Raw genomic sequence first — 14665 nt, 5'->3', positions numbered from 1 at the left:
TTGCTAGCACTGCATCTTCCTTCAATCCTCCCTGTTTTGAAACACTCCGCCCATCCCCTCCCATGGAAAATCAAATATAACTGGTTCTCCTAACTCAGAGGTTTTGATGAACATTAGCCCTCTCAATATTTTGAAGCATGACCCTCAGCAGGCCCTATGCTGGTGGTCAGGGTGGACGAAGAGCCTGTTTCCACTCATTTAATTCAATATAAGACTCTGCTAGGGGAAACCTGCAGGAAGGAAATGCTTCCTAAGCAAATAACTCAGGAAAAAAAAGCAGCAGTTTCTTCATCTTAGGTTGGAAGCAAAATTAATATGGTCAAATTACTTCTGAACTGATCTGTGATTTGCATAGTGGAGATTGATCACATCACGATAAATGAACAATGGGAAAGTGATCAAATAAAATGACAAGTATAAAATTTAAGAAAAAGAAAGGGACAGGGGTAAATTGGGTTTAAGTTTTCTTAGAGGTTCCAATGTATGTGGGTTAGACTAAACCCTTCTGTATAATATTTATTAATAAGAGTGTTATGGAATCAGCTGTTGTGTAAGCTCCCTTTCTAAAGTAGCTAAATTTCCAGACAGTCATACAGTCAGTTCCAGAGAGATTATATTGGCCATTCAGGAGTCGCATTGCCATGCATTAATGGAAGCATTAAAACATCTTTTTAATTTGAAATATCAAAATTAAATTGAAAAATGAAGAGCATGTATGCCAATGCAGGAAAATGAAAAAGCTGCGTAATGGCTTCACAATTAGGAACAGCCCTGAATGTGGGCCTATAACTGTAGTTACATTATCAATACTATAGGCCAATGGTTTATCTTACAGGTATAAATCAATATTCCATCATTTGTTTATCAAACATGTACAGGGGTTTCCAGTCACATCTTGCAACAAAATTACACATTTGTACTTCCCTTGGGTTAACTACCTCCATTGTAATGAAAGTTCTTTTCTCTTCCCTTTCAACTCAATTAACACTATACGTATTATTTGCCCACTACTTCATAAGTTGCTCTGGTACACCTTAATCTCTCTGCTTCATGCAGGCATTGTCTTTTATGCTGTTGTTCTTCCACCCTTTATTCTACACGACCACTTTGCTCCAATTTCCCTTTTAAGATGTTTATTTAATTCTCTCAGCCCTTTACTTTCTCCAGTTCACTGTTAATATTCTCCCTGGATTTCTCTTAGCCCTATCAAAATTCTGCTGCATTCTAGAGGCAGAAATTCTTGATTGCTGAATAGAAATGCCAACCCACAGCAAACAGCACAATTTTGATTCCCTAGAGTGGCAGTTGCGGAAAGGAAGTTAGATGAAAAACGAACAGTGGCATTCACTTTTGTCCACAAGCACAATAATAAACACTTTAGTCTGAAGTACTGTCTGCATAAAATTCTGGTGGTCAGCATGCAAGTAAAAAGAAAATGGGCTCAGATTTCTCCCATGCGTTATTGACAATCAACAGTTAGGAATGGCATAACGCTTTGGTATGAGTTACTTGGATGGAATACCAAACGGGAAAAATAGAAAAATGTTTAGTAGATTAGATTTATGAAGGACCTTTCTTGATTTTATAAAGTATTATTAAATCTGCATTTAAAAAATATTTAACTGTAACTTATACATATTTAACAAACAACCTTTCTTAACTATATCCATAATTTTTTAAAAAATTCCTTTTTTTCATAATTGTAACAGGGAACCTGGCTTTTGATCTTTCACAAGACAGATCTATAGTCAGCCATCCAAAGATTGCCAGATGTTTGATTCACCATTCCAGTTATTTTTCTGCAAGAGCATTTAGTCTATGTCTAGCACTTGTCCTCCTGATATAACGGACACAGCCATATATTTCCTCTAAGCAATTGCTAGTTCTATGTGTCTTACTGCTCCATTCAATAGGAATGCAATACTTAAAAAGGGCTTACTTTTTATTGTTTAACTAAATATGTACAACGTAAATTATATCTCAGCACTTTGAACAAAATAAATGGTAACACATTAAAAGGAACTTCAACTTACCATTATGGCAAGTACTCCTGTCATAGGTTTTTGGAGAAAGAGATTTGAGAGGTAAATTTCATACTTCACGATGACATGTGTTTATATTTCTATGAAAATTATGCTACTACAGTACTATAATCACATTGTAAGGATCACTTCTATCTTCATGTGTTTCCTATAGGAAGCTAGGCTAATTTCCTATTATTTCACTTTCCTATTTTCCAAATGGGCTACTTTTAATTAAGTAGAAGCCAGAGATTCATAGAGCATTGTAGATTCTGGGAGAAAGCAGCCAATGCAAATATATACATGTACAAATATTACAGATGAACATTCAATTTGTTGAAACAGGCAATTTCTCTGAAGTCAAACACAGAAGTCATATGTCAGACAAAATATACAAATGGCAATGAAGACAAGAGCATAATATTAAGAAATAAGCTGTCATTTTGCATCAGAACTCCAATTCAAAGGATTTCGCTAAATGGGACAAACATTTTATATATATTATCCTTCAACAATAATCTACATTGTTTAGGACAAGCAAGTTACAAAGGAAGATACAGTAAAATGAAAAGAATTGCAGAAGACAAATCAATGCATCTGTTGCATTAGATATGAACGTTGCTGTTAAAAAGTTCAGATGTGAAGGACATCAAACATACTTATCGTATATTAAACTTCTGCGAGTATCTATCACAAACTTCTTTATCTAAACACTTCTCTTTTCAAAATACAGCTTTTGCAGGTACTCCTTAGCTACAAAACAGTAACAAATCACATTAATTACATTAAGTGTACAAAAAATTTGCAATGGCTATTTTTATGAAATGGTGGTTTTATGAAAGTGAATTTCACAGTGACAATAGGGCTTACATGTACCGTTGTGTTGGATGGTGCCTGCCAATGTTTTGGTGGGATCCAGTTACGCAAAAATTTACTCATGGTCAAAACTGCTCTATCTCACTTTATGACTATGGAAGAACAAAGATTAATGGCCACAAAGTTGAGGTCAAACGTAATGTCAAAACATCGGGGTATATTTAAGAAAAGGGTTAAACAGCTTACAAAAAAAAGGAAGAAAAATTAGAAAAAAAACTTCTTCCTCCTTCATCAGTATTTACATTGTGCTACGCTTCCTTTTGCAGTTTTTTGCAACAGCTAATTTTACCAGTGTCCATCAACACAATTAGACATAAAAATAAAAAGCTGGAAATACTCAATACATCAGGCAGTATCTGTGGAACAGAAACAAAATGAACTTTTCAGTTTTAGACACACACTACTGGAGAAACTCAGCAGGTCCAGCAGCATCTGTGGAGAGAGAAAAATAGAGTTAATGTTTTGAGTATGGTTCTGAAGAATTTATACCTGACACAAAATGTTTCTCTCTACAAATGCTTCCAGATCTGCTAAGTTTCTTCAATGTTCTGTGTTTGTTTCATATTTCCAGCATCCACAGATTTTTCCCTTAATTTTTTAGATTCACTAACTTCTCATCAGGAGTTTTGACAAACGTTCATTGAGCTGAACGATACACTGTCTCTCTGTATTTTTAAAATTTTCTACTTTTATGTCGCTTTTTCAATATCAGTTTTGCTTGTGCATCTGCTCAAAGAGCTCCCTAATTTTCTAAACACCACAGATCGCTTAATGTGAAGTTTTATATGCAAGATCATGTATGTATACTTCCTAGAAAACAAAACAAACGGTAAAGACGATATTTTCCTCAAAATCACTTACTTTAACATGGCTCTGTGCACCCAGGTTATAGATTTCAGTGGGTTTCACTTCATTAATGATCTTAACTAGACATGTGCTATCAGTGAGGTCCCCATAGTGCAGCCTCATGTCTGTAAATTGAAACTCAAGTTAGTATTGGCATTGTCTAGAATTTATCAAATCACCAAGAAAAGACAATGAACATTCTCCAAACCGTTGTCCTTGAAGTTAAACTAAAATTTGGTCAGGCTATGAAAAAGACATTTGATTTTGAATTACTCCATGTTAACAAAATCATAAAAAAAGCAAAACTGTGTTAATTTTCTACAGGGAGATCAAATGCCACAGAATATCCAATCAGTTTAGCGGTTGAGAAGACAATAACATTGTCTCTTTAATGTTAGTGTAGTTTTTTTTTTAAATGATGATAAAGCATGTAAAGAAAATACAAGGTTGATAGGTAGGCATTCTTTGGATCTTGGAAGTCATTACCAACCAATAGGAATCATGGATAGAGAAACAAACATTTAAATTTATTTACACATACTTGCACTTCTATGAAGAAACTAGGCAAATTAAGATCATAGACAACTTAATGCCTCAGCTTAACAACAGTAAATAGTCAGTGATCAGACATCTTAGTCAGAATGATGGAGGGCAAAAAGACAGTACCAGAGCAAAGTTCACAGTCTGATTAATTTCTCCACTTTGGTTTATAATTTACAATATTTTCTCTTTTCACCCTTCCATTGTTCCAAAGGCCCATATTTTCACTTTCTTCCATACAAGTATTGTATCGTGCCCTAAAATGTTGTCTATTGCCCAAAGATGAACCACACACACAACTGAATAACTTCATTGGATACCAGCACAGTGGCTGTACAACAGCAGCTCATGATGCCACCACAATTTGAAACACTCAGCCCATTGTAAATATGTTGCCGATCATCAAATTAAAATGCAATTTTCTGCAATGTTAAATTTTCAACCACATTCTTAATATAGGGTGGAATCTTCTGCTGTCACTAATGGCAAGTTTGAAATTGGGTGGTGCATATATTTAAATGGGATGGCAACATGCCTGAACCCACCCTCCCACTTTCCATCAGTTCCATGATCAACCTTTCCAACCCACTGTCAATAAAGTGGCCAATTAGTGACCCCAGACAAACCTCACCACTCTTGCTGCATGCAGGCCTTTGGCAACTGAAATCAAAGCAAGCTTAGCACCATGTCCCAACCCCCAGGTAAGCTGGGGTGAGGGGGTCAGGTTCACTAAAACAAATGCACATTGCTTGATCAAGGCAATGGATTTTGGAAGAGGAGGAAGCAATTGCTAGTTCCTTACCTCTAACTCCCCTACCTTGCCTGTGCCAGGAGTCCAAACCAGAAATGCTACCGTCAACATTACTTACCTATGGGCTGGGTCATTTCATAATCTTGGGACTCCAGTACCTAATTCTCCTGCAGCAGCCATAGCCTCTCCAATGGCACTGCTAAGAAGAAAAGCTGCCAGGTTCAGATTGACCAGCCTCTCTCTAAGGGACATCCACCCAACCCAGGAACTCGATTCCAGTGGAAGAACTCGCCACTGCCAGTGGGTCAGCAGATCCTCCCAGAAAAGGCAGAAGTCTCTACAGCCAGCAGGCAAGACTCCCAGTGCCACAAGAATTCCTCTATAACAATTTCTCAATATTTTTATAAAAAAATAAAGCATTCAATAAGATTTCATCAGGGTAAGTTAACTGAACAAGCTTTATGGCTTGAAATTCAAGAATATGAAAGAGCTCAACAAAATATTGTGGGAAATTCTTGACAATTAAGTGAAAAATTGTACTGCATTGAAAGGTATCTGTACCAATTTAAATCTGCACTTGTACATGCTTATATTATACATAACTACAATTGTATAAAAAAGGTGTTAAAATTTATAATAGCCCTAATCAATTGCATGAAATTACTTTTTTTACAACTGTTGATGGAATAAGGTGTCAAATCTGTGTACAGATGAAACACGAAAAGAAAATCAAAATGTGCTTTGATAGCATCCCGCCATCAATTAACAAAAAAAAACTTATCCTTAGGGTGGCCATACAGACAGTTGAAGACGTAAAAGGAAGTAAGTTGTTAATTCTATTTAAATTGTCAAACAAACAATGTACGTGTGAACTTACTCCCTTCTATGTGTGTGCGAGGATTCTTGTACAAATGCTCTATACGCCCAGTGTTGAAAGAACTAGATCGTCGTATAATGCCATGCACCTAAGAAGAGTCATACAAAAAGAAACGCAATTTTAGCTCTCATTCATTAAATATAATTTCCAGACATAAATTAACTTAAGAGTTCAAAAGACAAAATGTGCAGGAGGAACAGAACTACTTCTACGAGACCAATAAATACCAGAGTGCTCTTAAAACAAACAGTTCATAAAATAACTCATTGATCTTGCAAAAGAAAAATAACAGTTACAAAAACTAAGTGCTTGCATCCTCATAAAAAATGGTTTTCAGTATTCAGGTATTATATGTTGTGTTGTTACATGGGACACTATAGAACTTATTTGCTTAACTAGGTGTTAGACACTTTCAGAATGCCAATCATGCTTAAAAGTCTCCAAATCAAACTACTGAGAAATCATAACTTATTTTTTCTGGCATTCTCATCCTAAACTTTGCTGCCTGCATATTTCTCTCTTGTAAGTTCTTCCCTAACATCTATCCTTTTAACAAAAACTTTTGCTCACCAGTCCTAATCTCTCTCTTGTGTCAAATGTAGTTGTACAGGGTTGTTATCAGCACCTTAGGATATTGTACAGCATTATGGGTGGTTTCTAAATGCGAGCTGTTATTGTTGTTGGTGGTATCTAGTGTGCACAACTTCTGACAGGATTACATCCTCACATATCTTAGCCTAAAGAAGACTGGCCCAATTTGACACACAATCTCATGTGTATTGTCCAAATCAATCTCTACATATTCCTTGTGGTCATCCACAGGCATGATTCTCAGGGCTATTAGCCAAGCTTCAGGCTGGCATGGGGGAAGCAGATGAAGAAAATGGAGTAAAAATGAGGAGCTCGATTTTATGGGACACTGGTGAAGTATTAGGTTCAGACAGAGTTATGCCTTAAAAAGATTAGAACCAAGATGTAAGGTAGGAAAATAAATATTGCATAATTTAACATTATGGAAGGATCTTTCAAAACAGGGGCCAAACATCGTTGCATCACACCAGATTTTAGAAACTTCTGGATTTGCATATGATCCTTGTGTTAAGCTTAAATAAGACTGACAGAAGCAAGGGGTCATAAAAACCTTAGAATGAGCTGAGTTTCAATGGATAAGTTTGCACTATAACAGTGGGAACTTTCAAAGAAGTTTTTAATGCAAAATTAGACAAATGCAAACCTCTCAAAAGCAAACATTCTATTCACAGTGTAAAAGAGCCATTTGAGATAAAACATTGTGGGAAGTAAATGACTCAAACAAATGCAAAGGAAGTTGGCAATCCAGTAATTTGAGAGAAATGCAAAAAGGGAGATGAAGAAAACATCAACTTCAAAAGAAAAAGGAACAGCCTTCTTAATTAATTTTTGAAACAGTCCATTAGCTTTCAGTGATTTCTGTACTTAGATCTTAAAATCCTCCTGTTCCTTCATTCCTCAAATCTCTTTAATCCACGCTTTCCAATGCTGAAATGCATCTGTCTAATTACTGTCTAATCATTTTAGCTGCCCATATTTTTCCTGCAATGTTCCGCATATAGCTACATGATTCACTACATCTCCTACCTTAGAATTGGATGTTTACCTACAGGGAATTGGGTGTCATGCTCCTGTCTCCTGCCTGACACCTGCCCATACTCTTTTCATCAGAGGGTAGCAGGGCGTCTCTGTACTCAAGCTCACAGCCTCCCAAAGCAAGGAGATAGCAACAGAGGCTGGCAGGTCAGAAGACTCACCTCAACTTCTTGAGACTTTAGGCTCACTGCTGTGCATGAATATTAGGCATCTTGGCCCAGGGCCCCACATCTTGCTTTAATCCCCCATCTCCCCACCTCCCTTTACCAGCACTGCATGTACCCTACTCCATAATCAATGTCTTACATAAGAGAAATGATGTCTTCCAGTTTTGTGCACGTGCACTTTCTTACGTGAAATGGTGTCAAAAGCTTTCTGAAATTCCTTCCAGAAAATATGATAACATTGACTGTTAAGACAAATGGGACACTCAAGACTCAGGTGGTTTTATTTTTCAGACATGGGGATCAAGGAAATTTGAACAAAGGCCAGTAAATAAAGTTGATTCAGTTGACTCTAAAGTTTTGGAGTAGATTTGTAGCTCGGGTTGTGGGTGTTGAGGTTGGTTGGCTCGCCAAGCTGTTTTCTTGTTGCACAGATGTTTCATTACCATGCAGGGTAACATCCTCAGTGCAGCCTCTGGTGAGGCATCAGTGTGTTTTCCCGCCCGGTTTTTAAACTCTGGGGTCCATTGAGACGGATTGCCTCACTTCTGGGTTTCCTTCGTAATGGAATGTATATGGGGTCAAGTTCAACATGTTTTAATAGCATGCTTCGTGGAGATCAGGGTTTCTAGGAATTCTCATGTCTGTCTCTGCCTAGCCTGTGCAAGGATTTTGGTGTTGTCCCAGTCGAAGTGGGGGTTCTCCTTGTCCATGTGGATTGAGATGAGTAAGTATTGGTCGTGTCTTTTTGTGGCCAGCTGGTGTTCATGTACTCTTGTTGTTAGTTTACTTTGTTTGTCTGATATAGTGTTTCTCGCAGTTTCTGCAGGGGATCTTGTAGATAACAGTGGTCCTGTCCATTGCGAGAAGTGGGTCTTTTGTTCAGGTGAACAGTTGTCGTAGGTTTGCTTCGGTTGAGTTACAAATAACCCTAACTTAATGAATGGAGAACAAATGCCATAGGGTTAGTAAAATCTGCACAACTAGTACATTGTTTTTTATTCATTCAGGGATTATGGTATTGCTGGCTAGGCCAGCATTTACTACCCATCCCTAATCCCAGTTAAGGGATGATCACATTGTTGTGGGTCAGGCTTCACTGTAGGCCCAGTATGGAAGGCAGTTTCCTCCTATAAAATACATTAGTGAACCAGATGGGTTTTTCCTGATAATTGGCAATGGGTTCATGGTCATCATTTTTTGTTAAATTCAAATTCCACCAGAATATTGGTCCCTGGATTAATAGCTTACCTCTAGCATAAACACAATGAGACCATTACCTCTCCATAATTCAGACCTGCACTTTCATAGTTTGATGTTCTTTTCCACAAAGCTGCATGGTACAAGCTCATCACTCCACAAACTTGAATTATAGAAAGATACAGCACAGTCAGAGGTCATTCAGCCCAATGAGTATTACTTTCCCTTCAGATACTTATTTTGTTCTCTTTTAAATGCTAATATAAAATTTGTTTCCACTATCAATGTACTTTAGATCACAACAAACATTTCTTTTAAACAAAGTAAGTTATCCCATGTCAGATTCCTTGATTAAGTATCTTAAATTTCAATTATTTGGCAACCAACTCTTCTGCCATTGGAAACAACCCGTCTTTAAAAATCATCAAAATTCTTCATGAACTGTAAATAAACGAACTTCCCTGTTTCAAGAAGAAAAACGCTATGTTGCTCCAATCTCATCACATTACTGAAGTCCTATATCCCTAGTTCCATTCAAGTAAATCTTCTGTGTACTTTCTTTAAAGGACTGATACAGTCTAAATTTTGGCACCCAATAATTACCTGTTTGACCATATTATGTTCTTCTAAATGTTCTGCTATTACATCCTTGATTATAGATTCTAACATTTTCTGAAAAACATACACTGAACTAACTGGTCTATAGTTATCTGTTTTTTGTATCTTTTCCTTTATACATAAAAAAGGTGTTACATTGGCAGTTTTCTAATATACTAGGACTTTTCTAGAATCTAAGGTTTCTTGGAATATTACTACTAGTGCATCCACTACCTCTGTAGCTACATTCTCTAATATCCTAGGATACATCCCATCAGTTCACAGGATTTATTGATTCTTAACCTCATTAGTTTCCCTAGCAACTTTTCTCAAGTGATAATCATGGTATTTCTTAAGTTGGGGGGGGCTCAGGAAAGAAAGATTTACCAGGACAATGCTGGGAATAGAAGGTATGCATTATAAAGGCAGACTGCATAGGCTGGGACTTTTTTCACTACAGCGTAGGACGTTGAGGGGAGACGTTATAGAGGTTTATAGAATCATGACAGGAATGGAATGGATAAATAGCAAGGGACTTTTATAGCAAGGATAGGGGAGTTCAAAACTTAGGGAACATATTTTAAGGTGAGAGGAGAAAAACTCAAAAAAAAAACGAGGGTCAACTTTTCTTTACATAGAAAGTGGTTCCTGTTTGGAATGAACTGCCAGAGGAAGAGGTAGATGCACGCACAGTTACAACATTTAAAAGACATTCAGAGGAATACGTGAATAGGAAAAATTTGGAGGGATGTGGGCCAAATGCAGGCAAGTATGATTACTTTAGTTTAGGAACACGATTGCCATGGACTAGTTCGGCCAAAGGATTTCTTTGCATGCTGTATGACTCTATAATTCCTCCCTTTAACCCTTGATTACTTAATTTCTTTGAACGTTGTTACTGTCTTCCACTGTGAAGACTGATGCAAACTATTTACTTAATACTGCTGCCATTTCCTGGTATCCCCTTATTATTTCGCCATTCTTGTTTTCTCAGGTGCCTATGTTCACTCTGGCTTCTCTCTTTCTTTCTGCATATTTAAAGAAACTCTTGCTCTCTGTCTTGCTATTACTTCAAATTTATCTTCAAAGTTTATTTTCACCTTCTTTATTCTTTTTTCGTTGTCTTTTGTTGGTTTTTAAACCTTTTCAAACCTCTGGTTTACCATAAGCCTTTGCCAAATTGTATGTTTTTTCTTTCAGTTTGACATTATTCTTAACTTTCCTGGTTAACCATGGTTGGTTTATCCTCTTCCAAGAATCTTTCTTCCTCTCTGGCTTATATCTTTGCGGTGAGCCATGAACTTTTTTTTAAGATATCTGCCACTGTTCCTCAACTGTCTTTGCTGCTGTGATAATGGGAACTGCAGATCTTGGATTCTCCAGCGCCGCACCTCCATTTCCTACCTACTAACCGCATCCCACCTCCTTGACCTGTCTGTCTTCCCTGGACTGACCTATCCCCTCCCTACCTCGCCACCTATACTCTCCTCTCCACCTATCTTCTTTTATCTCCATCTTCAGTCCGCCTCCCCCTCTCTCCCTATTTATTCCAAAATCCTCACCCCATCCCCCTCTCTGATAAAGGGTCTAGGCCTGAACCGTCAGCTTTTGTGTTCCTGAGATGCTGCTGGGCCTGCTGCGTTCAACCAGCCTCACATTTCATTGTCTTTGCTGCTAAACTCCTTTCCTAGTCTAATCAAACGAGCTCTGCCATCATTTCTTTAGAATTGCCATTATTTAAGCACAGTATAGTTGGTTTTGACCCAAGTTCCTCCTTCTTAAACTTAACGCTAAGTTCTACCATGTTATAGTCACTGTTTCTTAGTGGGTCTGTTACTCTGGGATCATTTACTAAACCTGGTTCATTAAACATCACGGGACCTAAAATAGCCTAATCCTTCATTGGGTCCAAACAACTTCTTGTTTTAGGAAACTTTCCAAAATACACCATGCATTCTTCTTCATGGCCACCTTAATCAATCTGACTATCCCAATCTACAAGATGATCAAAGTCACTCACAATTAATGGCACTTCCTTTTTTATATACCCTCATTATCTTCTGATTTATTCTCTATCCTGCCATATAGCTACTGTTAAACTATGTAGACTATAGACTCCTCCTATAGACTACTCCTTTTAGTGTCTTCTTCCCCTTATTTCTTTCCTCCACCCATACAGATTGTACGTCTTCCAATTTAAGATAATTTCTTGCTATTGTATGTATTCCATCCCATACCAACAAAGCTACCTTGCCACCTTTTCCTGCTTGCTTGTTCTTTTGGAAAAAAAATCACATACCGTTGAAAATTTAATTCTTAACTTTGATCTCCTTGTTTCCATAATGGCTTTAAGATTTTATCTTATATTCTGTATGCATGCTGCTAATTCATTTATTTCGTTCTGAATACTATGTGCATTCAAGTAAAGAGTCACTAATTCCAACTTTTTAAATCACTTCTGCCCCCTTTGTCTCTATTTGTTGCTGTTTTTCTTAGTCTGTATACTCTGTCCCTTCCAGCCTCACTCTGGGTATCATTGTCCAAATAGCTGCCTTCTCTCCTGCTTTATGAGGCCTACATCTCCTCACTCCCAAACCCTCCCTTTCTTTCAGAGATAATGGGAACTGCAGATGCTGGAGAATTCAAGATAACAAAGTGTGGAGCTGGATGAACACAGCGGGATAAGCAGCATTTTAGGAGCACAAAAGCTGACGTTTCGGGCCTAGGCCTAAAGTCCTCTTTACAGCCCTAGTCATTCACTTCACCAGGACACTAGACCCAGCATGGCTCAAGTGAAACGCATCCCATGGAGTAGCTCTCTTAGAATCACGGAATCCCGACAGTGTGAAAGCAGGCTATTTGGCCAATCAACTCTCTGAGCAGAAGCCAACTCAGATCCACACTCCCTTATCATATCCCTGTAACCCTGCGTTTCCAATGGCTAATCCACTTGGGCTGCATATTCCTTGACATTATGGGTAATTTAACATGGCCAATCCACTTAAACTGCACATCTTTGGACTACACAACGAAACTGGTGCACCCAGAGGAAACCCAGGAGAAAATGCGCAAACTCCACACAGACAGTAGCCCAAGGGTGGAATCGATACCAGTTCTATCTTAGTGCAGGTATCTGTGGCCCATGCCAATCTTTGAGCCATGCATTTAACTTTGATTTTATGTATCCTATGCCAGTTTCCCAGTGTCTCAGTAAAATCAGCAATCGCTCTGCTTTTCTAATTTAGCTCTTAGCTGTTCAAAAGTTTCCAGCAGAACCTCTTTTCTTGACCTGCCATTGTTATTGGAACTAACACAGACAAACAGTTTATTGGATCTCTCCTCTCCCTCGCCTAGTTCTTTTCCAGACCAGAGGAAATCTCTAAGCTTGGCACCAGGCAAGCAACCCAGTCTTTGGACTCCCACTCACTGCTGCAGAGAACTGTATCTATCTCTTAATTATACTGTTCCCCTGCCACTACACCATCTATATCCTCCCCCACTTGAATGTCTCAATGTGCCAAGTAGCTGTGGTCAGTTTGTTCATCTTCCCTGCAGATCCCATGCTCGTCAACACAGCTTGCAAGAACCTAGTAATTGTCAGACAAGCTCAGGGGCCCAAACTGCTCAATTGTAACCCCTGGGTCCTCATACCTGCCTCACTTTAAGTCAAACCCTCCTGTCCCTGATCACAGACCAACTTTAAATACCTAGTCAGAACGGTTTGACCACTTTGTGGAGCCAAGAATCCACAAAATCCCTGAAGGGGCGCAATGTCTGCAACTCAGAGCCAAAGCTCCTCAAGCTGCAAACACTTGCTACAGATGTGTTCCATGTGAATCACATTGGTATCCAGCAGCTTCCACAAGTTGTAGCAGCAACACATCATCCATCTTGCCATCACTGTTGTATTGGCTTAATTCATAAATTAATTAGAGATTCAACACTTCTTACAGTTAACTGTAATGCTACCTTTCTACATAAGAACATAAGAATCAGGAGCAGGATTAGGCCATCTGGCTTTTCAAGCCCGTTCTGCTATCCAGCAAGATCACGGCTGATCTTTTCATGGTCTCAGCTTCACTTACCCACCCTCTCACTATAAACTTTAATTCCTTTACTGTTCAAAACATCATCTATCTTAGCTTTAAAAACACTCAATGAGGAAGCCTCAACTATTTCAATGGGCAGGGAATTCCACAGATTCACAACCCTTTGGGTGAAGAAGTTTCTTCTAAATTCAGTCCTAAATTTGCTCTCCCCAATTTTGAAGCTATGCCCTCTTGCTCTAGTTTCACACGCCAGTGAAACATCATCCTTGCTTCTATCTTATCTATTCCCTTCATTATTTTATATGTTTCTATAAGATTCCCCCCTCATTCTTCTACATTCCAATGAATATAATCCAAATCTACTCAGTCTTTCTTCATAAACCAACCCTCTCAAATCTGGAATCAACCTAGTGAATATCCACTGCACCCCCTCCAGTGCCAGTACATCCCTTCTCAAGTAAACTAAAAAGAAAAAACCATAAGACCATACGACATAGGAGTGGAAGTAAGGCCATTCGGCCCATCGAGTCCACTCCATCATTTAAATCATGGCTGATGGGCATTTCAATGCCACTTCCCTGCACTCTCCCTTTAGCCCTTGATTTCTTGTGAGATCAAGAATTTATCAATCTCTGCCTTGAAGGCATTTAACGTCCCAGCCTCCACTGCACTCCGTGAATTCCAGAGGCCCACCACTCTCTGGCTGAAGAAATGGCTCCTCATTTCCGTTTTAAAATTTACCCCCTCTGATTCTAAGGCTGTGCCCACGGGTCCTAGTCTCCCCGCCTAACGGAAACAACTTCCCAGCGTCCACTCTTTCTAAGCCATACGTTATCTTGTAAGTTTCTATTAGATCGCCCCTCAACCTTCTAAACTCTAATGAATACAATCCTAGGATCCTTAGCCGTTCATATGTTAAACCTACCATTCCAGGGATCATCCGTGTGAAACAGATCATCAGTATCAACCCAATAGCGGAAGAGTTTCATTTTTTAAAGAAAGAGAGAAGAAAATACCAGAGACCTAAACAGAAACTGAAAACATTACATTTAAAGACAGAAATATTTACCAATTCTACTCAATCAGTTTCTTTCCTTGCATTCACATCATGCCGTGGT

General features: G+C 38.4%; 1 protein-coding gene across 1 annotated transcript in view; it reads right to left on the bottom strand.

The window, feature by feature from the left end:
• Nucleotides 1-14665, bottom strand: part of gmds (GDP-mannose 4,6-dehydratase) — a 625969-nt gene that overhangs the window by 499707 nt on the left and 111597 nt on the right. Inside the window, exons 3-4 of the mRNA XM_048547800.2 lie at nt 5912-5999; nt 3759-3868 (exon numbers count right to left, since the gene is read on the bottom strand). Of these exons, the coding sequence (XP_048403757.1) occupies nt 3759-3868; nt 5912-5999 (198 nt within the window). The remainder of the gene's footprint in view (nt 1-3758; nt 3869-5911; nt 6000-14665) is intronic.

The sequence above is a fragment of the Stegostoma tigrinum genome, chromosome 2 (assembly GCF_030684315.1).
Source record: "Stegostoma tigrinum isolate sSteTig4 chromosome 2, sSteTig4.hap1, whole genome shotgun sequence".
In the NCBI taxonomy this organism is placed as follows: domain Eukaryota; kingdom Metazoa; phylum Chordata; class Chondrichthyes; order Orectolobiformes; family Stegostomatidae; genus Stegostoma; species Stegostoma tigrinum.
Note: the sequence above shows the minus strand (reverse complement) of the source record. Positions and strands in the feature narration are given on the sequence as shown.